This window comes from Diachasmimorpha longicaudata, chromosome 1, assembly GCF_034640455.1.
Source record: "Diachasmimorpha longicaudata isolate KC_UGA_2023 chromosome 1, iyDiaLong2, whole genome shotgun sequence".
NCBI classification, from domain to species: domain Eukaryota; kingdom Metazoa; phylum Arthropoda; class Insecta; order Hymenoptera; family Braconidae; genus Diachasmimorpha; species Diachasmimorpha longicaudata.
In genome coordinates, this window is record NC_087225.1 from 13,311,927 (window position 1) to 13,328,904 (window position 16,978).

At 37.8% G+C, this 16,978-nt stretch overlaps 3 protein-coding genes across 13 annotated transcripts in view; 2 read left to right on the forward strand and 1 right to left on the reverse strand.

Moving 5' to 3' along the window:
* Window positions 1–12,988, reverse strand: part of LOC135161994 (glycogen-binding subunit 76A-like) — a 20,319-nt gene extending 7,331 nt beyond the window's left edge. For 5 of the 11 annotated variants that reach the window (XM_064120094.1, XM_064120066.1, XM_064120044.1 and 2 more), the window contains exon 1: window positions 637–1,145. In XM_064120094.1, coding sequence (XP_063976164.1) covers window positions 637–645 — 9 coding nt within the window. In that variant the 5' untranslated portion in view covers window positions 646–1,145. Of the gene's footprint in view, window positions 1–636; window positions 1,146–10,117; window positions 10,352–12,846 lie in introns of those variants that run through there. The other 6 variants (XM_064120086.1, XM_064120075.1, XM_064120051.1 and 3 more) reach the window with 4 other exon arrangements.
* A 133-nt stretch (window positions 12,989–13,121) lies between these two features.
* LOC135162216 (divergent protein kinase domain 1C) lies at window positions 13,122–15,349 on the forward strand. Its single transcript, XM_064120428.1, has 4 exons — window positions 13,122–13,271; window positions 13,732–13,892; window positions 14,075–14,762; window positions 14,835–15,349. Exons 1-4 carry the CDS (start codon window positions 13,122–13,124, stop codon window positions 15,063–15,065), a joined length of 1,230 nt encoding a protein of 409 aa, XP_063976498.1. The 3' UTR covers window positions 15,066–15,349.
* Window positions 15,350–15,541: 192 nt separating this feature from the next.
* LOC135162495 (putative ATP synthase subunit f, mitochondrial) lies at window positions 15,542–16,919 on the forward strand. The gene is made up of 4 exons (XM_064121060.1): window positions 15,542–15,731; window positions 15,817–15,915; window positions 16,048–16,164; window positions 16,738–16,919. Exons 1-4 carry the CDS (start codon window positions 15,644–15,646, stop codon window positions 16,764–16,766), a joined length of 333 nt encoding a protein of 110 aa, XP_063977130.1. The 5' UTR covers window positions 15,542–15,643; the 3' UTR covers window positions 16,767–16,919.
* Window positions 16,920–16,978: the final 59 nt, after the last annotated feature.

Sequence of the window (16,978 nt, forward strand, 5' to 3'; positions counted from 1 at the left end):
AAATTCCGTGGGTCGCCCCATGGAGTTGCTCCACCAAGAGGCGGAGTGCGACCCCGTGCCTGTACGTTCCTAAAAACTGGTCAGCTTTCAGCAGAAGTGAATGATAAATAACAATATCCAATCGAACTTCTCGCACAATTCCATAGACCATATATCAGAGTGGAGTTTTATCATTTTTGCAAACAGTGTAAAATTCTCTTGTGACAAACGGTGATCAACGGAGTATTTAAAAACTTGAAACTCTCCTCACGTATTTTAATTGTGAACTCATGACTGTAATAAGTAAATTTCCAAAAATGTTCTCCAGAATTCAATGCCGTTAAAAAAATGACCTGACATTCGGGTGGCGTACATGTGTGGGGAACCCCTGATGAATTTTAATGCATATTGTCTAGAAGATGCAGTGAATTGCGGGAAAGTAGCGGGAATTCGACCGGGAAATCGGAAAATCATCGACAGTTCCTCATGTTTACCCGATCTATCCCCTATTTAGTAGAATATCGATAAAAACTCCGGAACGAGATAACTTTCAACAGATTTTCTTTCCATATTCTCTCATCCGCAGACTAATTTCTCATTTAACAGATATATATTAAAATGCTGGAATTCCCATTCACAACATCGTTTCTGAATTACCGATATCATCGGAGTATATCTCGACTGATCGTGACGAAATCGCGTCAGGGTGACGATTTTTATCGATCATATCATGCAGTGTCAGGCGATTAATATTGATTCTTGCATCAATTGGAAATAAATATTTTCGCGCTGAATAGGAGTCAATCAAACAATCACCAATCAAATCCCACACCCTGTATCTATCTAAATGTTTTCATGTTTTCACTCGCGATATTTATAAATACGAAAATAAAAACTAGCGAAGATCCGGTGAGCAGATTCGCAAGTAACACAAGGTTATCCCGAAATGTATTTTAAAATAAACTGCACTAGTTATCGGTAAAGCGACGAGCCACAACTTGAGAAACACTAATACAACTGTTCCGTTGCGTTGAAATTGTCTCGAGAGAGTGAGTTCGACGATTCGAAAATGTACCGGGACAAGTGTCTACTACAAGATCCCACTCCTGGTGCCGGGAGTTATCGCATGGCAACCGGCTGAACACACGAGTCTACGTACCAACATCACTTCGTCTTACGATGAATGTATTATCCTGTACGGCTATGCACATATTTGGATTTTAAATTTCTCTTCCAGTGTTTGAAGAAATTTTTAAATGCAAGAAAAATCAGCATTTATAATTCCTGGGAACGAGCTAATTAACTGATGAATGAGTGAATGAATATTAGGTCCATTCATGCCCTGAAGTGAAGGCCTTTAACAGACCATGTGACACCAATGTAGACACTGAGAAAAATTAGAAAAATCTAGCACTTTTCCCGGGGAATTCACCTGGTTTTCTATCGCATCAGACCTTTTCGTTCTAACACTCTGGGGGAAACACTCATTTGACATATCGCTTTGGAAATTTGATCAAGTCTCCTGTTTTTTTGTTTTGTATTTCCACATGAGTTTTGATGGTTTATTCGACAGAAACAAATACATTTGTATTATCTATGACACTTATTAGCCTGATTTTTTTCCATAAATGATCTTAGATATAAATTCCCTTTCTTTAAATGGTTTTTCATTATTTTTTATTAGAACAGATACGAAAACGATTCACAGAAAACTTCGCGAAATTCATAGAAAATTATTAAAAAATATAGTTTCTCAATGATTTTCAATGCAAAATTGAACAGAACAACTGAAGGGTTCCGTCCAAAAATTCGATATTATTAATATTTTTTCCATATAAAAATGGAAAAAATAGAGGACTCATTAGATTATGATGCAGCTTCGAGAGAATTCGCCAGCGAGTGCTCAAGGTTTTCTCGTAAGGTTTTTCATGAATATATGTCGTGCATAGAAACATATCAAATAAATATGGGATTATCATGTGTCTGGAGGGTCATTGAACCTCTCAGACATCAAACGCACGAAACGTATCAGTTTCAAAAGAGTATAACACGTGTAAAAGAGGAGGATAAGACGTGTGTGTTAGTAAGGGCCCTGAAGAATGCTCTGAATGGTTAATTCCACAGGGATTTTAGAAAAAATTTTCTCAACCTTTGTCAGTGAACATGCGACCCGCATTCAAGTTCAATCTTGCATCAAGTTACCCGAGCGATCTGTAAGTTAGAACTCGATTTTCCTTTTTGAATGATTTATGCCTCGGGTTTTAAGCAGACTGGTTTGAACCGTTAGAAGACCTTTTAAAAATAAACAAGAATTTTAGGAAGTATATCGATATATCAGCCTTATTTCCCAGGGCATGGGAGACCTCACGAGAAGGTCCCGCGGGGGAGTCTCTCCTGCATTAATTTCTCTATTGCTCAGCCTTTCAGATTATATTGCAGTGCTTTCACCAGGTCATCCCAAGATTATCTAGAAAAATATACGACGACACATTTTTGAACAGAAAAAATCTGAAATGGAAGAAAATTTATAATTGGAATTATCGCCCCCGTTTACCGAATTTCTCGTGAGCCCCGGATCATTCTATTGGCAGACAAAAAAAAATAGGAAGTTCCAATGAAAAGGAATTGGTCTCACCGTAATGCTTCTTCCAATTTAAAGAACATTATTCACTCTTATTGCAATTAAAAAATTAATCTACCCATATAAAATGTTGATCAATGTGGTTGAACATCTTTTACATGTCAACAGCACCCTTTTTGATGTAGTGAATAACTTATAACCTCGGCCACGTTAAAAATTACCAACAGGCTTTGACTAAGTGCCGCATAGATTAACAAATGTCCCAGCATTCTCAAGAGGGTCAGTATATTTTCATGAAAACATCTCCCCATGCATTACTACCTGATGAAACTGCTATAAATCTTACAAAACAGAATTTGAATACAATGGGAGGAACAATAACATTAACAATTTCAATACTAATTTGGAATTAAGAATAAAAAAAATATCGCAAGACTGAGTTGGGGAAAATTAATAAAATTACTGCTCGAGTGCGAAAGAAAATTCAATAAATTCGTCGCACACAATTGACGAGCTGCATTTCTTTTTCAATGCTATCGATTTTTTCACATACACTCAACGTCTGGAGTGACGGAATGCCGCTAATCCGATTCAAGATATGCATCACGAAATGAATTTTTTCCTCGGCCAATAATGTTAATCTGAAACCATCTGCGTGACGACTCCCCGAAATGTCACCGGAATTTATTCCGACGCAATTGATTCCGACAACCGTAAACAAGATTTTTTATGATTGCAAAACCCGACCTAGGCCACAATAAAAAAACTTATGAAAAAATTTTTTTTGCATGAGACTATAAAGGCTCTGGGGGGCGACAAAAATTCCTGTCTGTAAATTTGAATTTTTTTGCTGCAATCAGTTACCCATCGTTGAGGAAGAATAAGTATCTGAAGACAAAAAATGGTTAAATATGGTCTACATAATTTACGATAATTGATTCAGTAGCGAAGTGATAAAAATTGATGAGTCGATGTTGCTTCGAGTTAAATTTAACGAATATCTCTTAATTTAATGGAGATAGGAAAGTTTCGAGGCCATGGGGAGGTTCCTTTGGCTCTAGGGAAAGGCCCTTAAATATTATGGACTATCTTATGGCAGAAAGGAATGAGACAATTATCTTTTGGCGCGCAAAATTGGGAAACAACTATCACAATGGGCTAGGAGATAAGGATAATTGAATGAAAAAAGACCTGCGACCTTTGTTCCACGAGATATTTTCTTTTCTATTCATTTTTACCGGATCCATTAGTAAACTTCCAAGTAGATTTTAATTTACTTTTTCTGATAATACGACGGAGGGTAAAATAAGATTACCAATAACTCGTGGAACATTATCTGATTTTGCCCTGTTGTGTCTGAAGTCTGCATCTTTTATCTATTTATTTTTCTACTCATTCTTCAACCATTTCATAATTGAATGTCTTCGTCAACGATTGTTTCCAATTTTTTTCTTCATTAAATCTCGATAAGTACATGTGGCAAGGTCGAGATCACACTCCTAGACAGACTCCATGAAGTAATAAAGGCAAAAATAAATGGTGTCTGACCTTTAACGTGATCCTCGTATGATTGGGAGTGGTGAAATAACGTGTTAATTTTTTAAAGAAGAATTTTGGGTGAATTGATCCACTTTCGAATTTATTGATGAGATCCACCGTTAACCGACGTTTCAAACGCTTTCCCCTGACTATTGGCCGACTTAAAAAATAAAAGATACTGTAGAATCTCGAAAATATTGACGGAAGGCACATTTAAATCAATCTGTTTTTATTTCGACTGTGACTGAAACAACTTTCCTGATATCTCAGGAAGTATAAATTTGACGATATCTAGCAAAAGGTTGTGGCGTTTCACATTTCGCTGAAATTCCTTTGACATGCATAACATAATCATTAAATAGATTTTTTAACGTGAATCCGTCTCTCGTTTCAATTTAATATAGAGTTCAAATATAAAATTCTGGACATTTCAACGTGATTCAAGAACTTTTTTTGGAATTGCCTCTATTGGAGGATAAACTCATAGTCACAATGTTCCCAAAAATTCGCGAAAATTTTCCGAGGTTCTAGACAATCTGCGCAGTCTTGGAACTTTCCCAAAAATTCAGGAAAGTTCTGGGCTTTGCCAGAGCATCTGAAAAAATTGTGGGGGTTCCCACACGCCCACATATACCATAAAAACTATTGCAACATTGAAGAACGTCCAGGACCTCCGCAAGAGACCCAGAAAAAATCTGCAAAGAAGTCAAAAAAGAATGCAAACTTCGCGAGAATCGAGAACGACGCGAATAACATTGCTGATGATGTCAGTAACCGACCTAGGTCACAATAGTTTTTGAGGTCCACCACAATTTTTGAGGTCTTTGTCGCTCCTGAACGGAGCCCCCATGTGCTCAGCCCTTGGTGAAGCCTCGACCAACCGAAAAATCTCGACTTTCTAATTTAAACCCAGACACGAGCCAGAATCATGGGCTCGGTACAGACCGCCGGGAGTAGAATCGTTTATTTTTATCTGAAACTATTTTCCCGACAGGAGACTCCAGGCGTCCACTTTAAGTTATGACGACCGGTTCCTCCAGCACTTTCTTGTCATGCAAATTGTAAGCCACAGTGCTGGACCTGTTGGTATGGACACGACTTCTTCATAGAATCCCCACTCGAGTTTCAGGTAATCCGTCTGGAGGCAATTTGAGCGCTTTCCAGGAAGTATTCTCCGTAATTAGCACGAAGTGGGGTCAATGAACGGTGAAATCACGCGAATCTATTCATGAAATTTCAATAAATTAGTTTGAAAATGTTGGAATACTCAATTCGTAGTCTATTGGAAAGAGTAAACCAATGGTAGATTCAAAATCCAGGTGTTGGTAAGTACAGACGAATCCCAGAAAAAGGACTAAATTTTGGTTGTACTGAGACGAAAATGCAGACTAACGAATGGGATTATTTTGTAATCCAACGATTAATCTCTTCCAACAACGCCAGTGAATTAATCCCTTGAAAACACGAGACGTATCACCACTTTCATTGGATTGTCCAAATGAAGTCTATTTTTTAAGAGTTGAATCAACAACTATAAACAACAGAGTCTGCAATGCTCTGAAGAGTGAAACATCCTACGTCGAAAATTTTATAACAAAACGGTTGTAAAGAGGTGAACAAATTGAAGACGTATTAATGGAAATCAATAAAAAAATGTGCTCTCCACTCGAAGATATTGTTGGAGATCTAATCGACTTGGAAGCGCAGTATTTGGGTAAGTATGTGGAAGAAAATAGATGTTCTTTAATTGGACCCAGAGAAAAAAATTTCAGCCATCCGGTATTTGTGGTATTCCAGAATTTCACGTGCGAGGTCCTCTGAGATAAAAGTATTTCGTCACTACTATTCAGTAGCATAATCCGAAAGCTTGGAAATGTTATCCTTAAATAAATCGAAAAATGAAAATTAAACTTGTCTAGTTAATTTTTAATTTTTATTAGTGTTTCACATTTTATTAAAAACTTTGCAACTCCTCTTTCAAAGCTTTTTCAACAGTGATTATGTTAAAAATAGGGGAGAAGAGCCAAAACCTTTTGATAATTTTTTTACTACTTATGGGATTTTCAATGATAGATAATTGTCGACATTCTTTTGTCAAAGCATTCATTAAAGAGATAATTCTTAAATTAATGGACTAAGTCATGTTCATTCATTCTTACTCCCCCTTTCTTTTAATTATCAGGAAACTCTTCTTGGATGGAAATGGAATTGATAAAACTCATCAATTTTTAATCATAGAGTCCGAGTTGATGTTCTTCCCGCTATTAATATTGAAGTTATTGAATTCCATGGGAAATATTCTCGTCATTTTCTACCTCTTGACCTGCTAGCTGTCTCGACAATAAGTCACATATTCTTCGGAACAATTTTTGGAGTCGAATTAATTCTCGGGAAAAAACTTTTCAATTTCTCGTCCGATCCCTCATTAAGAAGATAATTCACAAAGCGATGAGATTAACCGTACCCATTCATCCCTACTTCCCGTCATTTTTATTATCAGGAAACTCTTCTTTACTAAAAATAAAATTGATGAGGCTTAGGAATTTTGAATCGCAGAGTTCATGTTGTTGTTTTTCCCGATAATGATGTTTATGCTACACATTTCTGTGGATAATAATTCTGTCATGTCTGCAGAAAAACATTGTCAATCCAACTTTTCCATTTTCTACATCTGCTGATCATCTCAGAAACTGGATATGACCTTCTAAGAATATTTCTTATAACTGCGAAACTTCTGTGTAAATAAACGAACGGTATTTATCACCAGGTCCTTCATTAACCCACTGACAAATTAGAGACACAAAACGCATTGATGTGAGAGGATCAAGAAGTCCTGCAATGTGTTGCCATGCGAGAACTGCGATGAGAATACCCTAGGCCCTATAAGAACGTTCAACGGACTGGGGATGCAACTGTTGCCCCTTAAAAATGTCCAAGAGGTTCCAGCAATTCTTCCTGGAAAAATCCTTTTCAGAATTCACAGAACAGACCACGATTTTTTAGACCCAAAATCAAGCTCAGATTCCAGACCTTTTCCCTCATTGCCTCCATAAGAACCGACATTCCCATCAAGTCCAGAAGTGTTTTCTGGTGGCTATCGCGGTCTCGATTTTGTTCTTCATACTCTCTAATGTTTGTGACACCAAAAAACATAAGTTTGCCAACAAATAATTGCAATAAAATCATAAATTTCTTAGTTGGTCATGTAGAGTGCTTGGAACCCGCGCCTTCCTGACGTCTGGCAACGCTCTACTCAAGCCGCTACTCGCAGCAAAATTGACAAGATTACAGAGAACGCATGTGCAATGTTGCCAAGCTTGAAATTGAGTAAAATATCATTTACAATATTGCTAAAAAAATATGCCACAAACATATTCAACAATGAAAAGATGGGAACAGCAGGAGGATGACGAGACTCTCGATAAGACTGAATGTCTGCTTGAAAAAAAATGATTCTTTTCGGCAGCAAAAATACTAATTTGACTGAAGAACTTGGACATCCTTAAGAAGATAATCCAACTGAGATGATCTATCCACTTTTACCCCTCCTCTCCTTCGCTGAAAATAAAATGAATAAACCTTGAAAAATGTTAGTCATGAAGATGTAGTTGATGTTCTCTCTAATGTTAATGTTGATATTAGAGACACTTCTTGAAAAATAATTTTGTCACGTTTACTTATAATGCGATCCTGGCAATGCTACGACCTCTCATTGCGATTCAAAAATAGATAAGGCGAAAAAACCAAGACGAAGATTCAAGAGGAGGAGACAGAGACGGGTCAAGAGAGAGTGTATCGTTGATACGTGGCGCGAGGGGTTGAGCCCACGCGTTACCACGAGGTGTGTGCGAATCTCGACCTGACTTCTACGCCCGATACGAATGGCAAAGAGAAGAACAGATAAATGAGAAACAGGATGGATGCTTGCCAGGGACCCGCTGTGTAATAAGATTTAAAATAGACTTCGTCTGACGCCAGTAAAAATGTTATTCAACTTTTATCATCTCCTCGATACTGCCGTTTATTTACTTCGAAGGTTTCAATGGAAATGTGCTGAATTGTCCTGATGCCCAAGGGATTCGTGAATTCTCGGCTCTTTGGACGTCATGTAGACGATGGAGCTACGTCAGAAGAATGAATGAAATTAGCAATTAACAAAATATAGGAGGGCGGTACGTTTCAGCAGTTGGCGATGAAGTGGTGCATTGCCGTGAGGGTATTTCGATATTTCTGATGATTGCGTCTTCCTCTTTATTGTCAACGGCTTTTAGAGGATTTTTTAGAAAAACGTCCGTAGCACTCGTGAGTTTATTGTGTCCCTGACCCGAAATCCTCGGCAGGCGAGAAAAAATAGAAATTGCAAGAAATTAAGGTCAAAATATAATGGAGGCTATTAATTTCATTCCAACTACTGCGTGATGACCGAGAATATGTCTGATTTTAAGAAAAAACAACGGATTTCCAACAAAATCCTCGATATTTTCTGCTCGAGCAAGATTCCATAGTGAAAATTGATTCAACGTTCGCTTTATAATCTTACAATTGTTCAAGACCGTAAATTTTAATGAAGATATGACTGAGGTTTGGAAACTGTAAAATTAAATTGTCAACAAAAATTATTCTTTGACATTTTGGGGTGGAAACAATTAATAAGATAGATTATCAATTTTGTACACTGATGGAGAAATAAATAGAATAGACCAAACAAAATGTAGTGAAATTTCAAAACCAAGTTAATCTCTACTCGTAAATAAAATGTTGAAAACAAATTGTAGATCCGTAAAAAAATAGTGAAAAAAAAATTGGAACTATGCCCCTACAACGGACAAAAGTAGAGAATTTTTTTCAATGAATGTCACATGAAAAATGGGGACCAAAGTCTTCAGGTCCTTTCAATGCTTCAGGAGAAGAATAAAAATTTTAATTTTCGAGCTAAAATGAATTATAATATGGAGACAAGCTTAAGCCCTCTCACGCCTTAACCTCATGTTCACGCTAGCACTAGCTGCACATTGTTTATTTTGTTTCTGAATAATCAACTCGAGTTGGCGCCTTAAAATTTTTATCTACACAAAGAAGATAACTGTGTCTATCAATTGAAAGAAACGATTAAAATGCTTTTGAGTGCTCGTGCTATTCGATAAACATTCTCAATTATGCAACTATTCAGACCATTATCTATGCAAAATGGAAAAGGCCTGATTTGTGTTAATTAAAGACAAGTAAAAAAATGTGTTCCAACATTTTCCCATAAAATAAATTCATCAAGACAACTACTCGGCCTCACATAAACTATGAATCATGATGCTTCATTCAACTCCATTTCATTTCACGACTTCACCCCCGTTTCCTCATTTTTTTAATTACACTCAATGGAAAATTTCCCATCGTTCCAATATCATATTCGATAAAGAATAAATCGAAGAAGAGCGAAAGTTCCTCAATCCGGTTTCAAATAAAAAAAAATCGCAGCAGCATATAGAGTACGGAATATTCCGTATGAAGAGAAGAGGAGATTATCGCCGAGAGAACGATGTGAAGGAGTGTATCGAGAAAACACCCGGAGAATGCGTGATTGATATACATAATATACCGTCCGTCTAATAAAAGCATCTAAAAATATATATATAACCAAATGAGTAATGCCGATTGTCTCAAGAGCTCTCGCATCCATCAAAATGTTCGTTTTTTTATCATGCTCATCATTACAATCGTCATAAATACATTGATGCCCTCTACTCCCACAGTGTACGCACTAAACTTCTCCACCTCGTAATTGAACTAGCAATTAACGCACCGTCGCTACGGGCTAAACGAAAACAAAAAAAAAGTACGTAAATTTTTTTCAGTTTAAATTATCGTTGAAGCGATGGCTGATTTCACCCGCCAATTTTTTCGTCCCTCGAAATTGTGACCTTGACATTTGTCCCCTGACATACAACTCCATAAAATTGAATTAATTAATCAATGAAGAGCATGTGAATTAAACTGTAAAGTTCCATGAAAAATAAGACATACTCTATTTCAAGGCAGATCGAGAGGTTGAAAATTTTCGATTTTGAAAATTCACCTCAGCTGTTGCACCCTTCGGAGTGGTGACACTTTAAAAATGCACTATTTCTTCCGCAATGTCAATGAAAATTCTTCGCACACTAATTAGGAATATCAATGGGATTAACTAGCCGGCACTCAAACAACACGTGAAACCCACGAAATTGTCAAATGCCGATCACAGCGGCTAATAAAAAACGAGTGGTGTCGCCGTCGAATCGTCGTTTCGACGTACGTAAGACACAATTCGACAAGGGCGTACAAGGTCGCAGCTGCGCGCCACGCAACATTTTCAGGTACGGGTAGACACGAAATAGAGTTTGTATATGCGTGTGTCGCGCATAGATTTAGAATTTTTCGTACCGGTAAATTTGTGAAAGCAAAAAAAAAAAATATGTAACAACCGTGGAGGAGAGCGCGGTTGCTTCAGCAACTTCGGGAGAGAGACTGAACGCGTATTTCCTCGAGAACCAGAAGACCCTGAACTCGAATAAACCGGCACTGAAGTGCAAGATAAAATGAAAACAAAAATGCTGAATGCAGACACGTGGGGAGAGCCGATTTTTGCCGGCTGGGTGGAAGATTGAAGAGAGTGGGGCAAAATGGAGGTCCTCAATCGGTGATATCTCAGGAATAGACGATACCATTTCAATATAATTGGTCTGGTCCTGGACCTGGAAGGAGTTCGACGAAGTATCAGTGAGATCGGTAAATTTTACTTTACAGATATCGTGTTATCAGCTAGCAGAGGAAGCAGGACTCCACTTGAGAGCCCTTTCAAACTTCAATATCAACTGGACAAACGATACGACTTTCATGGTTTTAATCGTATTTTAAACTCAGTCAGGCCATCACGAGAGACCCTGGGATTGGTCAGCTCCGTGAAACCCGCAGCCGTGTTATTTAAATTTCAACGTTGCCGAATTGACTCTACACTCCATACGCACCTCTGGCAAGTTTCCGACAACGTCGTCGAACCGCCGATTTCAAACGAAAAAATGAAGCCCAAAGTAATTTCTTCTTTTGCGAACAACTGCTACAAGTCTCTAGACACGTCAATTGACGAGAGGGTTTTTAATGATTTTTCTCGTTTAAACAGTCAATCGCCATTGATGAAAGATGATGCGCTGTGTCTTCGTCCTTAAGTGGTGTAATTAATCTAAAGGGCGCTTCACAGCGTCATTTTGTTTCGTTGCTTCATTCTTTCTAAATTGGACGTTCCAAATGATGCACGAATTTTTTTTTTGAAATCTATTTCTGAAGGAAGTAATTTTAGACGAAAAGTCATCGAACGAATGGTTTTCCGGCCAAATGTGCCCTACGCTTGAAATATAGTGTGGAGGGTTTTAAACGGTGATATCTCAGATGAGAATAATTCAATTTCAACGAATTAGGCTATTGTTAAAGGGGGGAGATATATCTGACGTGACGTAGAATCAGCGCGGTTTACTCTGCCGGGATCATATGATCATTATAAAGTAGCTAAAAATCCTTCAAAACCTTACGATCCTCTGGATATATCATACAATGTAATTGTATGATTCCCCTTTGCCAATTCCCATTTTTTGAAACTTGAAACCGGTTCATGTGCTTATCGAAATTGAGTTATTTTGAATTATCAATGTCTCTTGAGCAAATGATAAAATACTAATGGGTGTGCAGCCGGTGTATTTTGATATTAAAAAAAAAAACCTTGAAAATTATATTTGAAAAATTATTGATTCTCACTGGTCTGATCTCGCGGTTATTGATGATCCAAACCGGTCCATTCAGTACTCAAAGTGGAACATTAAAAATCTCATATCTGTAATGGAAAATAGGCTTACAATGGAGTTAGTCTCATTTCGAAGCTCTAAAGGCCTTTCTGATACTCAACCAAAAAAATTTGATATGTATTCAACCGTTCGATAGAGTTATCTTCTCCATGTCGATATATGTTTAATCCAGTAACCCGAATCGATTATCCAGAAATTAAGTCAAAAATTTTCACTATCCGTTTTTTACATTCATGTGTGGAGTCTTCTAGTAGATAGTTTGTCACTCTGAAAATAAACATCATAAGATCAGACGTGTAGGATGGAATTTATTTTTACTATTAGTTGCACGTGTAATGTCATCAGTCTAAAAAATTATAAAAGTCGACACTCACAAAATTGTACGCAATTTCCGAACTTCCCTCAGCCGATCGCAAACTGTTGTCTATAAAAATCGGTCTGGAGAAATTACGGGAATTTTCCCCAGCGAAATCGAGGTACATTCATCTCCAGAAGATGATGAAACTTTACGTGTATCGATTTCGAAAAATGAATAACTTTGAGCGAAAAATTTCCAGCAAAATTTTTCAATTTTCTTTTGACTGTCTATTGCCTCTCATAGGTCCATCCCCTCTCAGATTAATCTTTTAAGGGAGGAAAAACTCCTCCCGAAATCCATGTCATTACAAATTATGTCCAAAACAACTTGAAAATCGTTAACATTCGCCGATATATCCCGATTGTTACTAAAAATCGGTAATTTTTCTCCCACCAGGCGCAGCATGAAATACCGCCCTGCGGTGGAGCCGGCAACTTGCACAGGCGACCAATTTATCGACAGAGCAAATGGCGGGAGAATTAAAATTTTAATTTATGATACCTTATAAAGGCTTCCTAATTTTCTAGAAAACTGTCCTTTTCCCATTTTCTCAATTTTCTTACCTCGCAATCAGGAATTGATGGATGTCGAGGGCCCCTGGATGAGACAACTCGCCACTGGTTTGTGGATCGCGTGCTGCCGCAGTGGATGTAGCCGCATTGCCCCTTATAGATTCCCCTTAGTCACAATGTGTAATTTGTCCTTTACGTTAACTCGTGAAAAACACGTTGAAGTCAATGTAACATTTGACACAAAATATCTGCACATGTACAGATGAGTAATATCAATGTTAATATCGAGTATTTGATTTGATTAAAGTTGGATCGAACACTTCGGGATGAACTTGCGAAGAATACCCGGCTTCCTCTATCACCACAAGATCCATGCCAGTTGTATTCTAATTCTTCTCATTCTTCTTGTTTGCCTTCTTCATCACTGGGGTATTATTTGCACAAATTTGGAGGCCCGAAGACACGTATCCAGTGTGGTAAGGGATTAGGTCGATTTATAGATTTTTTTTCCAACAATTATCTTTCACGGGTAAACACTGACGTTGGGAATCACGGATGTAGGGCACTGGGAACAGCTGACCGCGCATCTCTGCGTCAATGTCCTTTTACCTTGATCTCCCCTCCCCACCCCTGCACTGCACTGATTTTTTGGCCAATTTGTAGAAGAAGACGGCGGGACATTTGACGCGTTCATGGGGTTCAATGAGGTTTCAATGTTTTCCAACTTGCTGATTCAACTTTTGTAGATTTTCTATTTTTATTATTAAACATCAGAGTGCTTCCAACATTTAGCGACAATTTTCTTAAAGTAATTTTCTTATGATTTTGTTTTCTCAGCATCCGGTCATATTGATTTTGTCAATGATAATTGTTATTGTAATTCAGTGGCTGAACGAACTTCTTTCAGTTTTTTTATCGATTGCTCCGAATTTTCAGTGCTCAAGTCATGGAGATGGATCAGCCCTTGGAGTTTTATGCAAACCCCTCTGTACAGAACACACTATTCATTCCCTCGCCTGTGAAAGCTTGCATTCGGGGAAGGAAGCGGTTTTCTCAGCCAACTGGGAGGACACGAGACTGGTGTTCAAAGCTGCCAGGTATGTTGAAAAATCGACATCAAGAACAGAGTGAAGCACCTTCTGATGTTCGAAATGTCAACAAACACCAATGTTATGACAACAGACATTTACTTCAATATCGGCAATAGGACAAACTAATATATCAATTGATATTGCTCTCCCTCCCTCTCACTGTACAAATTGTCTAATTATTTTTTCAGATCGCTAACATCAATAGAGCCCTACGAATCCCTCCAGTGGGTGGACGCAATGGGCTATAAGCATTACCCAGCGGAGCCAGAGTTCGATAAAATGATAGGTGACCTAGTCTTCAATAAATTGAACATAACTCTAAGTAAACGACAGGTGGAACGTCTGAGTCGATTGAGGCCGGGTCATGTCGAGACCGAGGAAGAAAAACGTGAATCAGAGATGGAAAATGTCTGGGCCCTAGTCCAGGAGAACGAGTACCTCATATCGATCCTCTACGAAGAGAGAGATGTCTTTCCGAGGCTCATTGGCACTTGTGGAAATTTTTATTGCGTCGAGTACGTACGACCTCTTGAAAGTCCAACGACAGCACTGGCCATGTCAGACTCAGCTAGTGAATGGGGAAAAAGGCTGAAAATGGCTGTGATGATTATGGATTTGATTGACGAGCTTGAGAACAACTTCCCAGAACCATTTTACCTTTGTGATGTTAAAATAAATCATTTTGGCCTTGCATTTGGTGACTCAAGGCTCAAGTATCTCGATTTAGATGCGGTTTTTCCAAAGAGCATCGCGGCTCGATTGACTTCTGATGGAAGAGCCTGTGAGAAACACGAAGACTGTGATTATTTCGACTGCAGATCTGTCTGCTCTATTAATAAACGATGTGAGGCACCTGTGATGAATGATAATTTACAAGTAAGTGTTTCAGATTGTCCAAAGAAGAGATCAAATTCATCGGGCCGAACCCAAAATTATGTTTTGTTTCAGATAATCTGTGAGAAAATATTCTTAGGCTGGACACTGTCAGGTACTATAATAATTCCCGGCCTCCTCATGTCCCGAAGAACACCGGGAAGCCTTGCGGTACTTCTTAGACAATGTGCTAATCCCCACGGTGATACTGTCCACTTGCCTAGAGCACAAGTGCCAGCCGATATCAGAACCAGACTCTACGATATGTTGACTGAAATGGATCGACATTATTCCGCTTCTTCCTAGACACCGCACAGTAACCCTTTTTCAATAATAAATCGTTGAATATGAAATATAGAATATTAGAGTAATAAAAGGCCTTAATAGTCACTAGGATTTATTCAATAACTTCTGCGTAAATTTAACAGATTCTAGACCTTTTTCGAGCTTTAATGATGTTATCTAGGTAATTATGAAGCCTTGGCTGGGCGCCGACGAAACTTAAAAATAAACAAAAATATTCCAAATACATTTTCATAATATTGTCAATTTTCTTATATTACAATTAATAAATTCCTTTAAAAGATAAACTACTGTTTGTTGTTGTATAGCCCTAAGATGAGTTTCAACTGCTATTTTCACTTATCTCATCGAACTAATTATTTAAAGAAAAATTATCCTGAAAAACTGAATTTTCCGCCTCAAATTCACTGATTCCCATTCCTGTCAACTGGCGCCACTTTCGCGCACGAATTTTTTTCCAGTGGTTTTTCCAATCTCCTTAGGCGCACGTTCTCCACGGCGGCTCGTCATCCGGGAACGTCTGATTGTAAAAACCAGATCTCCAATTAATTTGGGTGCAAGTGCCGTCTGAAGTGTCGAAAATGGACTGGGGTAACTGGGGAAAATATCCTAAAGGGTTCGATCCGGCTATTCATGGCGCCTTCGATCCTGCCAAATACTACGGAAAAGGTAGGAATACCAACGATTGGGAACCAGCACCTAAACCTTCAAAATCTTCAACTCGACTTCAAAACGATTGTTTATATTATTCCAGCTGATATTCCTTTTGGTGAAGTAAAACTTGGTGAAGTGGGATCATGGATCTCTCGTCGCAAGAAAGGACCTGTTACTTTAGCTCAAATGATTGGCAGAGGTAATTTAACGTAAAACTTGTGGTAACAGTGGCCATGTTGCCGGAGTGTGTTGCATAATAGAGCAGAAAAATTCACTCAACATTTTTGGAAATAAATCAAGAATTTTTATGACTTTTTATCGTTATTTATAGCTTACTGGCGTTGGCAACATAAGTATGTATTGCCCAAGAAGTCTGGAGTAGCTCCATTTTTCCATGTGGCTGTTGGTTCCATGATCTTCTTCTATGTCGTGAATTATCCTAAAATTAGTAAGTAAAACCCGACCAATAGACGAATATGAATTCCTAGAATTGTGTTCTGAGTGTCTTTTTTGAGCCAAAGTCATTGATAAAACTCCGAAAAAATTGCTGATATTTAGAGTAGAAATTTTATTTATTGGCGTATAATGACATTTTAGATTTTTTTTCATCGATTTCGAGGGGCAGAAGCTCGATTCCTCGACACCAATTAAAGTAGTGGGATATAAAATATTGGGATATAAAATAAAATCCAGGAACTCTGAACAAATTTTAGAAGAACAATTGGTATTGAAAAAAGCTCTCTTGACAGTCTTCTAGATTGTTTAATTCTGTTGATAATTTCACAATTAAAACATCAGTATATATTTCGTAGTCCATGGAATCTCCGATAAAAAAATATTTTGCAACATTTATTTGTAAAAATCCTTGGTTGTTCAAGGAAACTTGGAAAATTTAATTACTCAGGCGCTTTTTAGCTTTCAGTACTCTAATTACGACTACAGCTATAGCCCCACTGCGATATTTAAAAGAGAACAATATCAATGACTGCCACGATAACACTGTTGTTTTATCATTTTTCAGGATGGCACGGACACTACAAATACCACTAAATAATGAACTCACGTCAAGAACGAAATGTTTAAAAACGTAGCGTTCGATGTTGGCGAGTTAAACTAGTTGTTCAACTCCAGTACACCAGTTTGTTTCAATGAATTCATCGTGTAATTGTAATGGATAATAAAAATATCGCATTAAAGTTGTCATTTTGTGAGTCTTCTTTGCACAGTTATTTCATTTAATTAATTAAAAGTAACCTCTGATC